General features: G+C 38.1%; 1 protein-coding gene across 1 annotated transcript in view; it reads left to right on the top strand.

Moving 5' to 3' along the window:
* Window positions 1–7,992: 7,992 nt before the first annotated feature.
* Window positions 7,993–16,248, top strand: part of LOC139317941 (lipase member M-like) — a 29,350-nt gene continuing 21,094 nt past the window's right edge. The window contains exons 1-2 of the mRNA XM_070945122.1: window positions 7,993–8,094; window positions 9,168–9,285. Of these exons, the coding sequence (XP_070801223.1) occupies window positions 7,993–8,094; window positions 9,168–9,285 (220 nt within the window). The remainder of the gene's footprint in view (window positions 8,095–9,167; window positions 9,286–16,248) is intronic.

The following is a 16,248-nucleotide window of genomic DNA, read 5'->3' as shown; positions in this document are numbered from 1 at the left end:
TCAATTAACAACTAAATATTGTTAGTTCATTTCAGGCTACTTTGTCACTTGTAAGTTTCTATTATTGTTCATGTGGGGTTTTTTTTTTTTTTGCTATTAAATAAATATTCTTCTATTGATCAATGAAAAGATCAATTCAATGTTCCCCTTTAGAAACCAAAGATATCTCTTGCCTCCCTATCAGCTCCTAAGGCTATCTGTTCCGAAGAGTGGGCAAACTGATTATAAAAATTCTTCAGAGTGAGTGTCTTCAGAGTGAGCCTCATTTGTGTCCTGTGGACAGATCGTTAAGCACTTTCAAACATTATATATTTGATCAGATGCTTTTAATATACAGAGTTGACATCTTCATTGAACTGATGCTTGAAAGTATGTCCCTTTTTCTGATTGATTTCTTTGGGAAGCCAGTTTTATGATGTACATACCATAGAAGTAACATTTCTTCCTTTCACTTACCTCTTTTATTTCATCTTTCCAGTATTAATGTATTTTGTTTTTTCCCCTTTATGTTAGGATGAGTAAAAATTTAAAATAGTTTAGGATGGTTTAAATATATGAAATAAAAGAATTGTATCACTCAGTTGAGGGCAGGCACCCCTATTCTGCATGGGTTCTTTTGGAGAGGTTTTCTCAAGCATACACATATGCACAGGTGAGGGGGAAGGTTCATTCTCCACGTCTGTGGGTTGGTTTCCAAACATTTTATTACTAGGCTATGTAACATTCAGCAGAGTTTAAGGGGTGTCAGTGTTCTTCTGTTTATAAGGGCTTTGTATGCTCAGTAGGTCTTGTGATGGTAAGGTTATGGCAGGTGAGTGTCCCATCAGGTCAGGGTCTTGTGATAGGTCAGGTGTGAGTCACTCACATAGGTAGAGGTGCTACAGGCTTGACAACAAACTTGTTAGCTCGAGCTCTAACCTTTTGCTGTTGTCAATGCCCAATGCCAATGCAAACAGAGCTGAACTAATTCCTGCATGTACTCAGTTCTTGCTAGCTTATCCAGAACTTGATCTGGCAATCCTTCCTGAAATTAGTCAATAAGTGTTGCTTCAATCCAAGCCAGATTTTGAGAGATTAGCTGGAAAGCATTTACATATTCAGTTACTGAAGAAACCCTTATTTCAGTTTTTGAATATGGCTATTCACTGACTAAATTATCACAAGGTCAGAATGCAGATCTATCAACTAAATTTAGCAAAATTGTCCACAAGTGACTTAACAATGGCAAGGCCCATCTAGCAGTATTTCCAGATCAAAGGCACATTATAAAACCAACTACATGACTTTGTGTTTGAAAATCCTCCCCATTCATGCTCATTCTTGCCTAAAAGGTAGGAAATTGGGACAATATCCCATTTTTTTTCTGGATTGGCAATTGGGCATTTTCTGCAAAAGATTGGGTGATACTACTGCTATTTGCAGTGGCTAGGCATGTAATGTTTGCAGCTTGTTCCATGTTGCTTGCTTTTCTGTAGCATGGCCATTACCAAAAATATCTCTTTCCAGTCAGCCAAGAGTTAATGGAGCTGGAAACAAACTGTCCTGTTTTCGTTTTCAAATACTCACACAAAATTGCTTGTAATTCAGTGTATGCAAGATCAAAGAGGTAACAACACTAAAATGCAATATACAGATTCTGTAATAGACACTTGCCTAAATGGTTAGCTTTGTAACAAAAGCATGCAGAAGTTCAGTCCAAAATCAGTCCAAGGTTCCAAGTGCTGGGTCAGAGTTGTCAGCCAGTCCAGAAGTCAGAATTTCACAAGCAGAATTTACATGAATTGCCATGTAAGAGCCAGAGATCAGATGGTTGTTTCCAGCAAAGTAATATGGATCAGTGCTACCTGTTAAATCAGGCTGCAGCCAACTGTCACTACTCAAGAGATCCCCTTTTTGGCAATAATTCTCTGCTCTGTTCTGTTTACTCACCAGTTGCAGGGTTTGGGAGAACTTATGTCACTCTCAGATGACTGTTCCATGGCTCAGATGGGGCCTGATTTTAATGAGCCTTATGTTGTCCTTGGCTTTATGTTTCCTGAGGCCATAGGTTCTGCTGGAGCCTCTTCTTCAAAGTTAAAATCATTGTCTGAGTCCTGACAGTTTAGGCCTTTGAATTTAACCCCCTGCTTAGTACTAGAATGTTCTAGTTTCTAAAAATTCTCCTTTAAAATATGGTCCTCAAACTGGACATATTACTGACCAGTGTGGAATAAAGTGAAACAATTAGCTTGCATAATTTGAAAACCATACCTATGTTAATACAGCCCATTTTTTTAACTTTTAAGAGCCATCTCATATTGCTATTTACAGTATATTCCATTTGCAATCAATTGCTATTTCAAGATCTTTTTCATAAGTACCATTAATTTTGGTAGTGATAATAATATACTAATAACATAAAATTAGGGTATCCTTCCACCTATAATTGTGGTTTTGGTAATAGTCACATTGTTGGGTGATTTCAGAATATGTCAGAATATCTCCATCTGCTATATTATTAGTTGTCAGGGTGACTCACCTGTATTTTCCCAAATCCTCTTTTACCTATTCTCTAGGATTTCTAAATTTATTGATTATTTATTTGATTTTTTTAATCCCATCTTTATTACTTTATATGTAATTCAAGGTAGCAAACATACATAATGCTCCTTCCTCCTCCTATTTTTCCTACAATAATCCTATGAAGTGCATTCTGCTGAGACTCAGCAACTGATCCAAAGTCTGATTTCCACGCCTAAAGGCAAGGCTAGAACTGATTGCTCCTGATTTCTAGGTCAGTACCTTAACTAATTACATCACACAGAGTCTCAAAGACTGGTTGAGTGAAGCAATGGGAATGGAAAAAGAACAATGAAACCTGTAACTGCCTTTAATCAATTAAGTGTAAGTGCCATTGCAGTCAGACCACCCTTTATATGCTACAAAACAACCATGCAAAATTATTTTTTTCCATAACAATCTGTCCTTCAAGTCTTCCAATGGCATACTCATCAGCACTGTAACCGAGTCCATTCATCTGACTGTTGATTGTTTTCTTCTCCTCTCCTTCCAATTTTTACAATATATTAACATAAATTCATAAAGGTTTGGTCAGAACATCAATACACCAATTTATCTGACCTAGAAATACAAACTCATTCAAAAATATTCCCTGACCAGGTTTTGAATCAGAAGTTTGTTTATTTATTTATTTATTATTAAAATTTATATTCCGCCCTTCTCCCGAAGGACTCGGGGCGGCTCACACAAATAAAATAACAACAATAACACCTAAAACCAGTATGAAAATTAAAATCCCCAAAATTAAAACCTCGTAGTTGATCAGGGAGTTTGCTGGAACAGCCATGTCTTCAGGCCAGCATGGAAAGTGCGGAGATCAGGAGCCATCCGGAGCTCGGTGGGTAACCCATTCCAGAGGGTCAGTACGGCCACAGAGAAAGCCCTCATCCTAGGGGTCGCCAGCCAACATTGTCTGGCCGACAGCACCCAGAGGAGGGCAGCTCTATGTGAATGCACTGGGCAGTGGGAGGCCGGTAGGAGGTGGTCCTGCAAGTATCCCGGGCCCATGCCATGTAGGGCTTTATAGGTGAATACCAGCACCTTGAAACGGTGATATAGTTGAATCAGAATATAGCTGAAAGGGGTGGTATTCACTTACCTTCACTACCGATCTGCAAATATGAGCGTGCATGTGTGAGCGCTAGCTTCACTCGCAGGTGCCAGCTCCGAGCATGTACAGAGCCTTCCACACATGCGCAGAGCATCAAAAACAGGACGTAATGACGTCTGGGTGGGTGGGCGAAGCCTCCCGCAGCCACCACTACCGGTTCTCCCGAACCAGATAGAACTGGCTGAATACCACCACTGCTTGGAGGTCTTCTAATCCAGACCCCTGCTCAAGCAGGGGATCCTACACCATTTCAGAGAAGTGACTATCCAGGCTCTTCTTTAAAACTTCCAGTGATGAACCACCCACAATGTCTGAAGACAAGCTGTTCCACTGATTAATCAGATTTGCATTTCAGTTCTGCGTCTTGATCCTTCTCTTTAAAAACGTCTGGTGGAATACATTGTTTCAAAGATCAAATTGAAAGAGCAACTAAGAAATCAATGTCCATAGACATTAATCTATCTGTGGATGAGTGAAGCTGCAATACAGGTAATTAGGATCATGGCTGGGCGTATAAGGATCTTTTTGTTTATGCACCTTGTAATTATGATCTATGTATTTTTGGATATGCAGTATGTTCAAATTATATTCCATTGCAAGCTTTGTGTAGGATCTATTCACTATCAAGTTCTTCTAGATAGCACAACTAGGTAAGTTAAAGTATATTCTTTAATTTTAGTCTTTAATTTGTATGGAAAATATTTTTATCTTGCAATACTGTTTTAGATGCTTATTAGTTTTTCAAAAAAGATAACTATTAGTTCCCTGAAGTATAATCCTTCAGTTGAGAGAACATTATAGGTAAAAATATTGTTTAGATTTTTAAAGTAAAACAACTGATATCTAAAGACCTGAAAACTCATCTGGGTCTTTCCATGTCTTCTTAAAAATATTGCAAATACCATTAATGAAAATGATTACATCCATATCTGTAACAGCTGTCATAGCTAAACAATAATATTGTCTAGCTCCTGCTTGAAATTCTCTTTAAAACATTATATAAATATGGGAAAAGAGAAATAGGGTGCATTTGCAGTGCCAATTGCCGGATCGTTAGATACCTGCTTTACAAGGAAAGGGACCCTGAACAACAGAAAGAAAAATTATAAACTTACAAACTTTGAGGTTGAGAGGTAGAAAATCTGAGGGAATGTGTTGCAGATAATAGAAAAATTATTTCTCTATTGTAAAGCAAAAGCAGTACAGAAAATTCAATTTTTAACAAGGATGAAATGTTGAGATATCTAGCCTTCTTGTGGACAATGACATGCTGGCAGTTTCTCACCTTGTTAACAGGTTAACAGGTTTCTTATAAGGATGCCTTTTAAATGAACTTTAACAAATGGATATTTTTATTTGCAATAATGTTTTATTGCAAACAACACATTAAAAATAAAAAGATGAAATGTTACATTTCGTGGTGAGTTCCTCACTGGATTGTCAAAGTCTGGCTAATTTTACAGGCTGTATAACAAAATTTAGTTACGTTCAAAGAGACTAAACATGGGCTGGCAAGTGAGGACTTCCCCATTGTTTTAGGACTAGAAGAGGCTTTTCCCATAATAGGAAATGGTTGTCTATTTTATTTGTTTGTTTAATTTATATATCCCCCAACTTAACTGGGTGACAAGTCTTAAGGATGCCTATATGTTGTGTAGGTATTAGCAGGATTAGCATTAGGTCAGTGGTGAAATCCAATTTTTTTTACTACCGGTTCTGTGGGCTTGGTGGGCGTGGTGTGGCTTGGTGGGTGTGGCTTGGTGCGCGTGGCAGAAGGATACTGCAAAATTTCCATTCCCACCCCACTCCAGGGGAAGGATACTGCATAATCCCCATTCCCTCCCCACTCCTGGGGGAAGGAGATTGCAAAATCTCCATTCCCACCCCACTCTGGGGCCAGCCAGAGGTGGTATTTGCCGGTTCTCCAAACTACTCAAAATTTCCACTACCGGTTCTCCAGAACCTGTCAGAACCTGCTGAATTTCACCCCTGCATTAGGTGTTTATTGAACAGTAGCACAAACCAAAGGATGGTTGTTCTTGGATTGGTGAGGCATTACACCACATATTACTTTATTACTTCTTCTGAATTCAGATCCTTAAAGTATACCCAGTAAATATACAGTTCTTACAGTTATGGTGTGTAAATATACTCAGTTGGACAGTATAAGTAATTATTTTTAATTATGTGTCAGAAAAAGAATATGTCAGTTTCATCAGCTTTGATATGAATAATACATCAGTTGCAGATATTGGAAGAAAAACAAAGATATTTCTACAAAGTCTTTGAAAGTAGTCACATCTCTCTTTCTCTCGTTTTATGCCACTTTTTTCATATATACCTCAAGGTGGCAAGTATACCTAATACTCCTTCCTCCTCCTATTTTCCACACAACAGCAACCTGTGAGATGAGTTAGGCTGAGATAAATTGACCTGTTTTTTCATCCCTAAATCAATCAGAATTGGAACTCACAGCCCCCTGGTTTCTAGGTCACCATCTTAACCACTACACCTAACTGGCTCTTTTGTAAGACACATACAGTAATTAATGATACTTTGCATCTAATCTATTGATCTTGAAACCATTTAATCCAAGCTAAATGGCATGTTATAGTCTCCCCACCATATGAATTTTATATTTTATTTCCCATAATAAATATAAAACACTTATTTTTTATGAAACTTAGATATATCCATAAGATGAAACTATCTTCCTTTTTTCAGTGGATCGTGACCAATGTACAATTCAAAAAAAGGTTTCAGTGAAGTCATATCAAAGCCAACTCCTCCACTTTTAATATCTGGCCAGACTTTTTTGTACTGCAGTTAGAGAGTTAATTTATACAAGAATGAAATCATTGGTTAGTCTTGAGCTTACATGCATAACATTGGGAGCTAAATAAATCAAGCTGAATCAATTTGTATGTTTATTGTGTCTTTAGTTTCACAGATGTCCTTCTCTGTGCCTCTCCTGTAACATCCTTAAAAATGGAGTTTTATTATTGCCTATTTTGGGCTGTTAATAACTTCTTCTAACCAGGGCTCTTTATTTCTATTACTTACCAAACACAGGATCATCCTATTACAATAACAGCTGAAGCTCAACCAAGGTAAAAAAAAAAAAAAAAAGTTAAAGTGTATTCTTGATTGTATGCCTGTACTGTCCCACTTTGTGACCACCTTGTGTCTTTATCAACAATTGTTTCTCTATTGGGAATCTGCTGCTAGTATATGCACATGCTCGAACTGTCTGTAACAATACATTACATACAATCAATATGTTATGTAAGTTCTATGTAAACTCACAGCTCTAAATCCTGGCACTTTTGAGTGAAAGATAGCAGTGATTTGTAACCTCCAAGGCAGGGGTGGGTTGTACTTACCTTTACCACCGGTTCGCAACGGGATCTGCGCATGTGCAGGTTGCTGATGACGACATCTGGGGCGGTGGGCAGGGCTTCCCGCCAGTTTTATTACCGGTTCTTGCAAACCGGTCCAAACCGGGGGCAACCCACCACTGCTCCAAGCTTTAGAGTAATAAAACATTATTAGGACTCTTTGCATTTTATTGGATTATTTTGCTAGGACAGTAGGATTAGCCCAGAAATGTAACACTGAATTAACAGACAAGTAGTCCCACTTACCTACTACTTTGTTTAGCAATTAAAGCTACAACACTGTGAAAAGAAAATAGCTTTGCAACCAATCCTTGTAGAGTGCATTTATGAGTATCACAGTGGCGTTGTGGCTGTTCCATGACCATGAGTTTCGTAACTGGTTTATGCCAAGTAGAGTTAATAGACAACGAATGCGGAAGTAAAATTGTACGTCACACTCACATGATGCCTTGTTTTAAAACCATAGTGATTTGCTCAATGACTAAAGGGAAAGCAAGATTGTAAGACCATCACAGTCGCCTGATCAGCCTTTCAGTTCTATTTAATATTTAAATACAGATATTGAAATACAGATATTCTTGATTGGAATTTATTTACATTATTCGTTATATTTGTCTCCCTATGACTGTGAAGAACACTTCTCTACTATTGGCCCCTAAAAAGCTGTTATGCATGTCTTAGCTACATAAAATACAATATACAAATGGCATTGCAATCTTAATTTGCTGGTTTGGATCACAGACGTTATTTTTATAAGCCCTATGATGGTTTCTTTGTATCTTATGCAAAGATCAAAGCCAATTAAGATGGAAGTTTGATTTTTCTGTTCTATTAGTTGATAGATAGAAGGCTTGCATTGAAAAAGGCTTATACTGACAAAGCTTTACGACTGATCTGTATGTTTTTGCTTTGCAGAGATCCACAATGTGGCTGGTTTGGGTGGTGATATGTTTAATCCAACAAGCGGTGACCTCAGAAAAATCTATAAATGGAAGATATTTGAATCCTGAACATTTGATGAACATTGTAAATGGCTCATCTAGGTGGTGGTAAAGGGGAAAGGATCTCATGTTTTATTCAGCCAGATGATCAAGAAAAAGGGTTTAATTGACTAAAGTTCCTGAATGTTTTGGTTATTCCGGGAGACAGTTCTGAAATGTTTTATTCAACTTTCATTTCCAGATTGAGTAACTCACACTAAAACCCCCGCCTTTTTTATGGCCCTCACATACCTTAAACACTACACCAAACTGGCTCTTTTGTAAGATACACAATTAATGATACCTTGCATCTAATCTATTATTGCTTTTGAAACCGTTTAATCCAAAATTGACACGTTATAGGCTCCTCACCATATGAATGTAATCCCTTAATTCAGGGTGGAGTCAGGGAGACTGGTTGGAGCTGAGTGTTTATTGTCTGGATGCTCTTTCATGTGAAATTCCATACGGAATTCACAGCAGATATTTTTTCTAAACATCTGCTACTACCTCGGATTGAACTTTCAACCTTCTGAGTAGGGAAGTGAGCGTCTTCTCCACTAGGCTACCATGATGCTTGATAAGTATCTCATACTGACCATGTTAAAAAGGCATATCATCATTATGACAATATTGCTGAAACACCCATTGTAAATTGTGTTTCTTTCACAATTCTGTTTGTGAAAATAGAATAGTCTACCCTGTCTTTTGGATAGACAGGACACAACTACTTTGGAGTATAAAAAATATGTAGCTGGCTTGACGTTAACTTCTAGTTCGGGGACATCTCACTGTGCACAAAGGGAAAAAATTATACCAGTATTTAAGATATGTGGACTTCAGCTCCCAGAATTCCCCAGCCAGCATGGGAAGGATCATACATTTACAAGTTGCCAAGTTTGAAAAACATTAGATTGTACCTTCCTATCCCCTCATAGTGGGAAAGAATGGGACAGGGAAGAGAAGGAGCAGCTTCATCTAGTAAAAAAACAAACAGAAAATACTTAGATAGTGACCAGTTATTTAAAAAATATTTATCATATTATGAATGGTTAGAGTAGTAATGCTCCGGAATACTATTTAGCTTGTTCAAGGTGTTGTTGATTTATTTTTTTGCAGAGTGAAATCATTCAATATTGGGGATACCCTAGTGAAGAGTATGAAATCCTGACAAGTGATGGCTATTATCTCAAAGCAAACAGAATTCCTAATGGAATGCACAATCCTGAAAAGACAGGTATTTTGGAGATAAATTATTAGTATGGTGACATTTCTGAGGTCTGCTAGATTCACTATTTTAATACACATCAGGCGATGAGGAAAAAGTGTTTTCAGTGTCATGAAGTGACAAGTTAAAAAATATGAGAAAGAGAAGAATAGTGTGGACAAGGTCAGGTATTTTTTTCCAGTCTGATGTCCTTTAATTAAGACTTATTCTGGTATCTTTAATCTATTTCCTTCTATTAGGACTTAATCTGTCATTAATCACAGAGAGTTTTGTAACAATTTCAATTTCCTCTACCGAGTCAATTTGAGAGCAGATTCCGAGTTGTTTTGATCAAGTGCTCTGTGGCTGGCTTTCAACCATTTATGTACCCTGGAGTAAGCACAAATGTATATATTGGGGCTATTTTCAATGGGCTAGATTAAGGTTATCGTTTCATCCACATTTTTTTAAATCAAGTTTTATTGATTTTTCCCCCCACATTCACCCGCATCTTTTTTTGAACAGAGTATTGGCTATATCTTATCTTATACAATTTTTCAAGTTCAAATACAGTTTACTCAATTACAATTTTTGCCAAAATCTTCCTTTTCCCCCTATTTTTTCTTTAATTCATATCTCAATATTTCTATATTTATTTATATAAACAGCATCTTCATTCGCTCTCAAATTCTAATTTTCCTGTTTGTTCACATTTATTCTCTTTTATTTTTTAAATAATTTCTTCTTTAGCTTCATATATTCATATGTGTGCTTGGGGTTGCCTTTCTTCCATTTCCTCTTTTCTGTTATACAGCAATCTTTCTTCTCAGTCTCTTCCCTCTTCCTCTCTTCCTTCCTTCTTACTTTCTTTTCCTCTTCTCCTGCTCCTTACTACTTCCCCTTTCTTTCTCCTTCTCCTCCTTTTTTCCTCCCTGACTAACCCTCTCTCCTACTCTGATTTCCCCTCCCTTCCTTCCTCCCCTCTCTTCTATCCCTCTCTCTACTTCCTTTCTCTTCCATCTCTCTATTTCTTCTTCCATCTCTCTCTATTGCTGTATAGATTTTCAATTTAATATTTTCACTATGGTGTCCAGGCAACCCCGACCTTTCTTTCATTTATTAAATTTCTTTCTCAAAATTCTTCTTATCTTGTTAACAATATATATTTATAATTCACATCTTAATCATTTCTAATTGCCCCCGACCTAATTAGTTCTTATTTAGTCTTAATTCGCCTTCTTTCCCTTTTTTGATTACATTTCAAATATATAGTTTAAAATATTCCAATTTATTACACTTCCCCAATTAAATTTAATCATATTATTACAATTTATCATTTTATAAACCTCCAACACTGCAATTAAAAGTATGACAATTCTTGCAATTTCTCAAATTTTCAATAGAGCATATTTAAAACATAAAACATCAAACATAAATCTTATTTCATTTACTTCATACATCTCTATAATTTCCCATCATTTTAAGTCACTTAATTGGTATCACTATTTTATCTTTTTTCTAACATTCATTTTATCTGTTAAATCTTACAATTCTAAATTTATTCCCCCTTTCATTTCTTTCTCCCTTTCTTCCTTTCTCCTCTTCTATTTTTTTTCTTTTTTCTTCCTCTTCCTTTCTTTTGTGTTTTAGGATTCTGAGCTCTCCTATTCTGCCCTATATTTCCCATTATTTCTCCTCTCTCTTTCCTTTTTCTTATATTTCCATTGTTAATCCCAGTATACTTGTTTTGTATTTTAAAGTCATAAAATCTTTTCTTTTGCCCTTTGTTTCCCATTATTTTCCATCTCTTTTCCTTCTTTCTTGTACTTCCACTGTAAATCCCAGTGTAATCATTTAATCTTTTTATATTTTTTCTATTCGACCCTTTTTTCCTTCCTTGTTTCTTTCCCTTTTTCTATATTCCCCATTATTAGTCCCACTCTAATCTTTAAGATTCTCCCTTTTATTATTACAACCTATTTCATTGTTTAATTTTCCATAGTCAGTCTCTTTGTCTTTGTCGTCTTCTTCGTTGTCAATCACTCTTTCCTGTTTTTCATTGGTTAGTTCCTTTTCAGCTTCCATGTATTCTAGCCAGGGGTGAAATGCTCCCAGTTTGGACCGGATTGCCTGATCCAGTAACGATGGAGGCAGGTGGTTCGGAGAACTGGTAGCAAAAATCCCTGCCCCCCCATGCCCAGCTGAGCCGCGCAATCATCAGAGGCTTTTTTTTTTTTAATTTTTAAAAGCATTTTTTCTACAACCTCTTTGGCCGATGATCGTGCGGCTGATGATCGCGCGGCTCAGCTGGGATCGCCAGAGGCTTTTAAAAGCATTTTTTCTACAATCTCTGACGATCCAAGCTGAGTTGCCTGATCGGCAGAGGCTTTTTTTTCCTCTGACTATCCCAGCTGAGTTGCCTGATCAGCAGAGACTTTTAAAAGAAAAAAAACCTCTGCCGATCAGGCAACTCAGCTGGGATCATCAGAGTCTTTTGAAAGCATTTTTTTACAACCTTACAACAAGCCGAAGAGGTTTTGGAAAAAATGGTTTTAAAAGTAAAAAAAAAAAAAATTGGCCACACCCACCAAGTGACATTACCCCCCCCGCAACCAAGCCACACCCACAGAACTGGTAGTAACAAATTTTAGATTTCACCACTGATTCTAGCTCAGTCTTAGATTCATCACGTTTCGATTTTCCATGCAAGTTTGTAATCATTTCCTTTATTTCCAAGCACATCATCTTCATCATTTCCTTAAATTCTTGCGCCATTTTATTCTTTCTGGGTTGATATTGTTCCAATTTAAATCCACATTATAATCCTCCTTTTTAAATCATCAAAGTCTAACTGCTTATAGACACACAAATCCTCCTTAGTTCTCACTGTTTATCATTTTGAAAGTTCAAGGTGTTTTGTTTTTTTTCACTGCTTCAAAGTTTTCCCTCAAAACAAAAAGTTTAATGTTATACTCTTATTTCTCCTGGAGATGTCTCTCTACAATTCACAATTCCACTCAGCTGGTTAAAAAGTATCTATTTTGTTTGTAATTCAAAAAGGAGAAAAGGAAAGTTTTCCCACTTCTTCTTTAACTTTTATATCCAACCAATCTGTTTATAATCCAATCCAAATCTGAAAAGTCCAAATTCCAATTTAACATTTTCATTCATATTCAACTTTAAGTCTTTATTTTGGCTCTCCTATAGAGCGCTTGTCACTTCCGTATTTTTTCTTCATCAGTTGTCTTTCCCTGTCGCTATTTAGCCGCTATTTCCACACTGGGGTAATTGTAAAATTTTTGAATTTTTCTTTTATTACCTGTGAATTGTCCAATCACTCACCTGGTACCAGTACTCTGTCCGAATCTTCACTCCTGCACAACGCTTATTCCGGATGCTCCAGCTTCATGGCGATTCGCACTGATCACTGCCCCTGATCACTGCCCCTTCGATCATTGCCGGATCGAAGAGTTTTCTCAGGCTTTCCGAGGAACTTGTTTCATCCACATTGAAAGAGAGCTCAAATTAATGCAAGTGGCATTATGATGTCACAATGCAATCCCTTTTTCTTTTTACATCAATTTCTATGTAGCACCGAATGGACAGAACTTGAATTGATGATGTTGATTATCCCTGCAGTTGTGTTCAACTTTTGGCGGTTCTATGGGCCAGGGCTCTCCACATCTTCTGATCCTGCACTACTTCTTTGATTTTTTTCTGTGCTCTGACTGATGTCAGCTTTGATGATGTCCAGCCACTATGTTCTTTGCTGGTCTGAATTCCTTTTATTGCTAACTCTTCCAAACGTAACTCCTTTCTCCAGTGAATTCTGCCCTCCCATGATGTGGTCAAAGTAAGTGAGATACTGTTTCATGATTTTGCATTTTAGTTACCTGTCTGGTGTTATGCACTCCACTACATGCTTGTTAGTCATATTTAATGTCCAAAGGATATCAAAGCCTTCCCCTACACCACACCTAAAATGAGTTGATTTTCTTCTTGTCTTGCTTTTTTAAGGTCCAACTTTCACAACCATAGCTAGCTACGAGGAACATAATAGAGCAAACTGACCTACATTTGGTTGCCAGGCTGATGTCCTTGCTTTTCCATATTCGGCTCATGCTCATTGTTGCTGTGCAATCCAATGCAATCCGATGTTTTATTTCTGTACTGCATTCAATCCTTTGAGCTATCTGCGATCCTAGGAAATCGAATTTTTCCACACACTCTATTTCTTTACAATCAATTTCTGTTTTGATGTTTCCTTTCCTTACAATGGTCATGATCCTGGTCTTTTTGATGTTCTGAAAGAGACCAACATTCTCACTTTCTTCTTTGATTTTCTGATTAGATGTTCCAGGTCTTCTTTGATTACTGAGATGAGAATTATATCATCATCATATCAAAGATAACTGATGTTTCTTTAACCCAGTGTTTAATTCTTTAATATCTAGCTTCCTCATGATCCTTTTGGCATACAGGTTGAATAAGAAAAGAGAGAGAATGCAAGCTTGTCACACACCTTTCTCTCCCTTTTTTAATAATCCTATAATCAGACCAGGGGTGGGTTCCACTTACCTTTACTACTGGTTCGCAATGGGGATGCACACGCGTGCTCTCTTCGCTTGTGCATGTGTGCGCTCTTCTGCGCACGCCCAGAAGCATTTTGGTGATGTTGGGGTCGGTGGGTGGGGCCTCCCGCTGGTTTTACTACTGGTTCTATAGAACCGGTGCAAACCGGGGGCAACCCACCACTGAATCAGACCAATCAGTATCTTCATATGGTGTTCACACAGTGACTTCCTGATTTGTGTACAGTGATTGCACCAACTTGATCAGATGTACTGGTATCCCAGGTCTTGTACAGTTCTCCATAGCTTCTCTTGATCAACACAATCAAAGGCTTTCTTGTATTCGATGACGCATATGTAAATGATCTTTTGATATTCATGAGACTTTTCTATGATCCAGCATAGATTTGCAATATGATCATGGTGCCACAATACCTTCAAAAGCTGGTAATTTCCTTTTAATAGTTGGTGCTAGACATTATTGTATAATTTTAAGCAGAATCTTGCTGATGTGAGAGATGACAGCAATTGTGCAATAATTGGGGCAATTTTTAGAGTCACCCTTTTCTGGCAGTAGAATGAATACTGGACATTTCCAATCCTGTGGCCGTGTGTTGGTTTCCCAAATTTTCTGGCAGAATTTTTTATGGGGTAGGCTCCCAGGTCTTTCTCCAATCCTGCAACTCATTTTTCAACAGCTGCCCAGGAACAGCAACTGCCATGGTCCTTATTAACCTGGGCAACAACCAATCTGGTATGGGATTCTTTTTTTGTTATTGTCTTATCATGGTTAATGGGTTTGTGGCTACTCTTAGTTCGGCTCCTCAGTTGAAGCCTATTTAGCTTGGGTGATCTTTCCAGTATACTTTCTGGTGGTATATGTCCAGCATAGTTCTCAATAGAACACATGAGCCCTTCTTCCATGACAAGGGTGTATCCACATGGAGGGGAGAATGTGCATTATTCTGATGAAAGCAGGAATTCCCTGCAGATGCCCTGTTTCAGTTACTTCATTTTGAGAATACATCTCCAAGCAAGAGTTTTGTTTGTTTTGTTTGTTTGTATGCGTAAAAGAAGAGCAGGCAGAGCCAGAGGGCAGAATTACGTGAGTTATCAGCCTAGATGTCAGGTTCCGGAAGGTCGGAATGAAACACCACCAAACACAGTCCTGGTTTGTAGAGTTTTATCTCCCGATGTGGCACAAACTGACCATCAATGAATGCAAAGCCAAGCAATGAAATCTAGTCAGGGCTAACCACTCATGATGGTGCATATAACACAGCTTCGCATGTAATCCTGTTTGTTATGTTTCTTTATTATATTTGTATACCGCCCTTCTCCCGAAGGACTCGGGGCGGTGAACAGCCAGCAGATAAAATACAGAAAATACAAAATTTAAAACAATTTTAAAATCCAATTAAATTAATTTGGCCCACAGTTAAAACACCCCTATATTAAAACCCATAATTTAACAATTTAAAATTAAAATAATTTTAAAAAGTTAGGTCAGGTCAGCCTGGCTTGATGAAACAGAAACATCTTTAAGGCACGGCGCAAAGTGCGCAACTTGTTCCAGAGGGTAGGTGCCCCCACAGAGGGGCACCTACCAAAATTGCCACCGAAATTGTCGATTGATTAAGTTTAGGGTCTTAAGAAACCCCAAATGCCAGGCCGTGTGGGCGTCATGGTAGCAATGCAGCACTTCCAACCGGAGAGTGCTGGGCACATAGATCTTCAACCCCTTTCAGGCTAGGCCATCTCTCTGGGTGAGCAGGTGTCGGTTTTCCTGGAACCATTAATCCGCCTGGAGTGTGGCCTGAATGGAATGGGGTATGTCATCTACCTGTGCCTCTGGTTGGGATGTGGGTGGTGTCTGTTGAACTGTTTGTGCTAAGGGAGGCGTTGTTGGTATTATAGCCTGCACTATGTCCTCCCGTCCGCTCTCATACTGTGGCTTCCACAGCGGCTTCTGCATCATTAGATTCCCACAGTCTAAGTCCAACCCAATTTAGCCTTGAACACTGACTAGATTCTTCTGTATAGGTTTGAGCAATAAATCTTCTTAACTACAACTTAAACATATGGTTCTGACACATTGTACCTGACGTATGTAGGTTATGTAGATGAGGTGAAAATTAGTTTGGGTAGTAGCTTAGGCATCAGGTTACAAATGGGAAAACAGTGAGTTCCTGTACTGCCTAAGGCAGCAAGCCAGCGATATTACCTTGGGCAGGTCACCTTTCTCAACTTTAGAATGGGGCAGTGGCAAACCAATTCCAAAACACCTTGTCAAGAAAACAGCAAGAACTAGTTTCCTCCCTGCCCCCCATCCCCTCCAAATGAATGTAACTAAATCAGACCTGGGACTTTTATGGATCCCAGGTCACATTCAGCCCTTTGACTCTCCCTGTCTGGCCTTTGT

This window comes from Pituophis catenifer, unplaced genomic scaffold (genome assembly GCF_029215685.1).
Source record: "Pituophis catenifer annectens isolate HBS135680 unplaced genomic scaffold, rPitCat1.0.hap2 SCAF_6, whole genome shotgun sequence".
Taxonomy (NCBI): domain Eukaryota; kingdom Metazoa; phylum Chordata; class Lepidosauria; order Squamata; family Colubridae; genus Pituophis; species Pituophis catenifer.
This window is presented reverse-complemented; position numbering and strand designations above follow the sequence as displayed.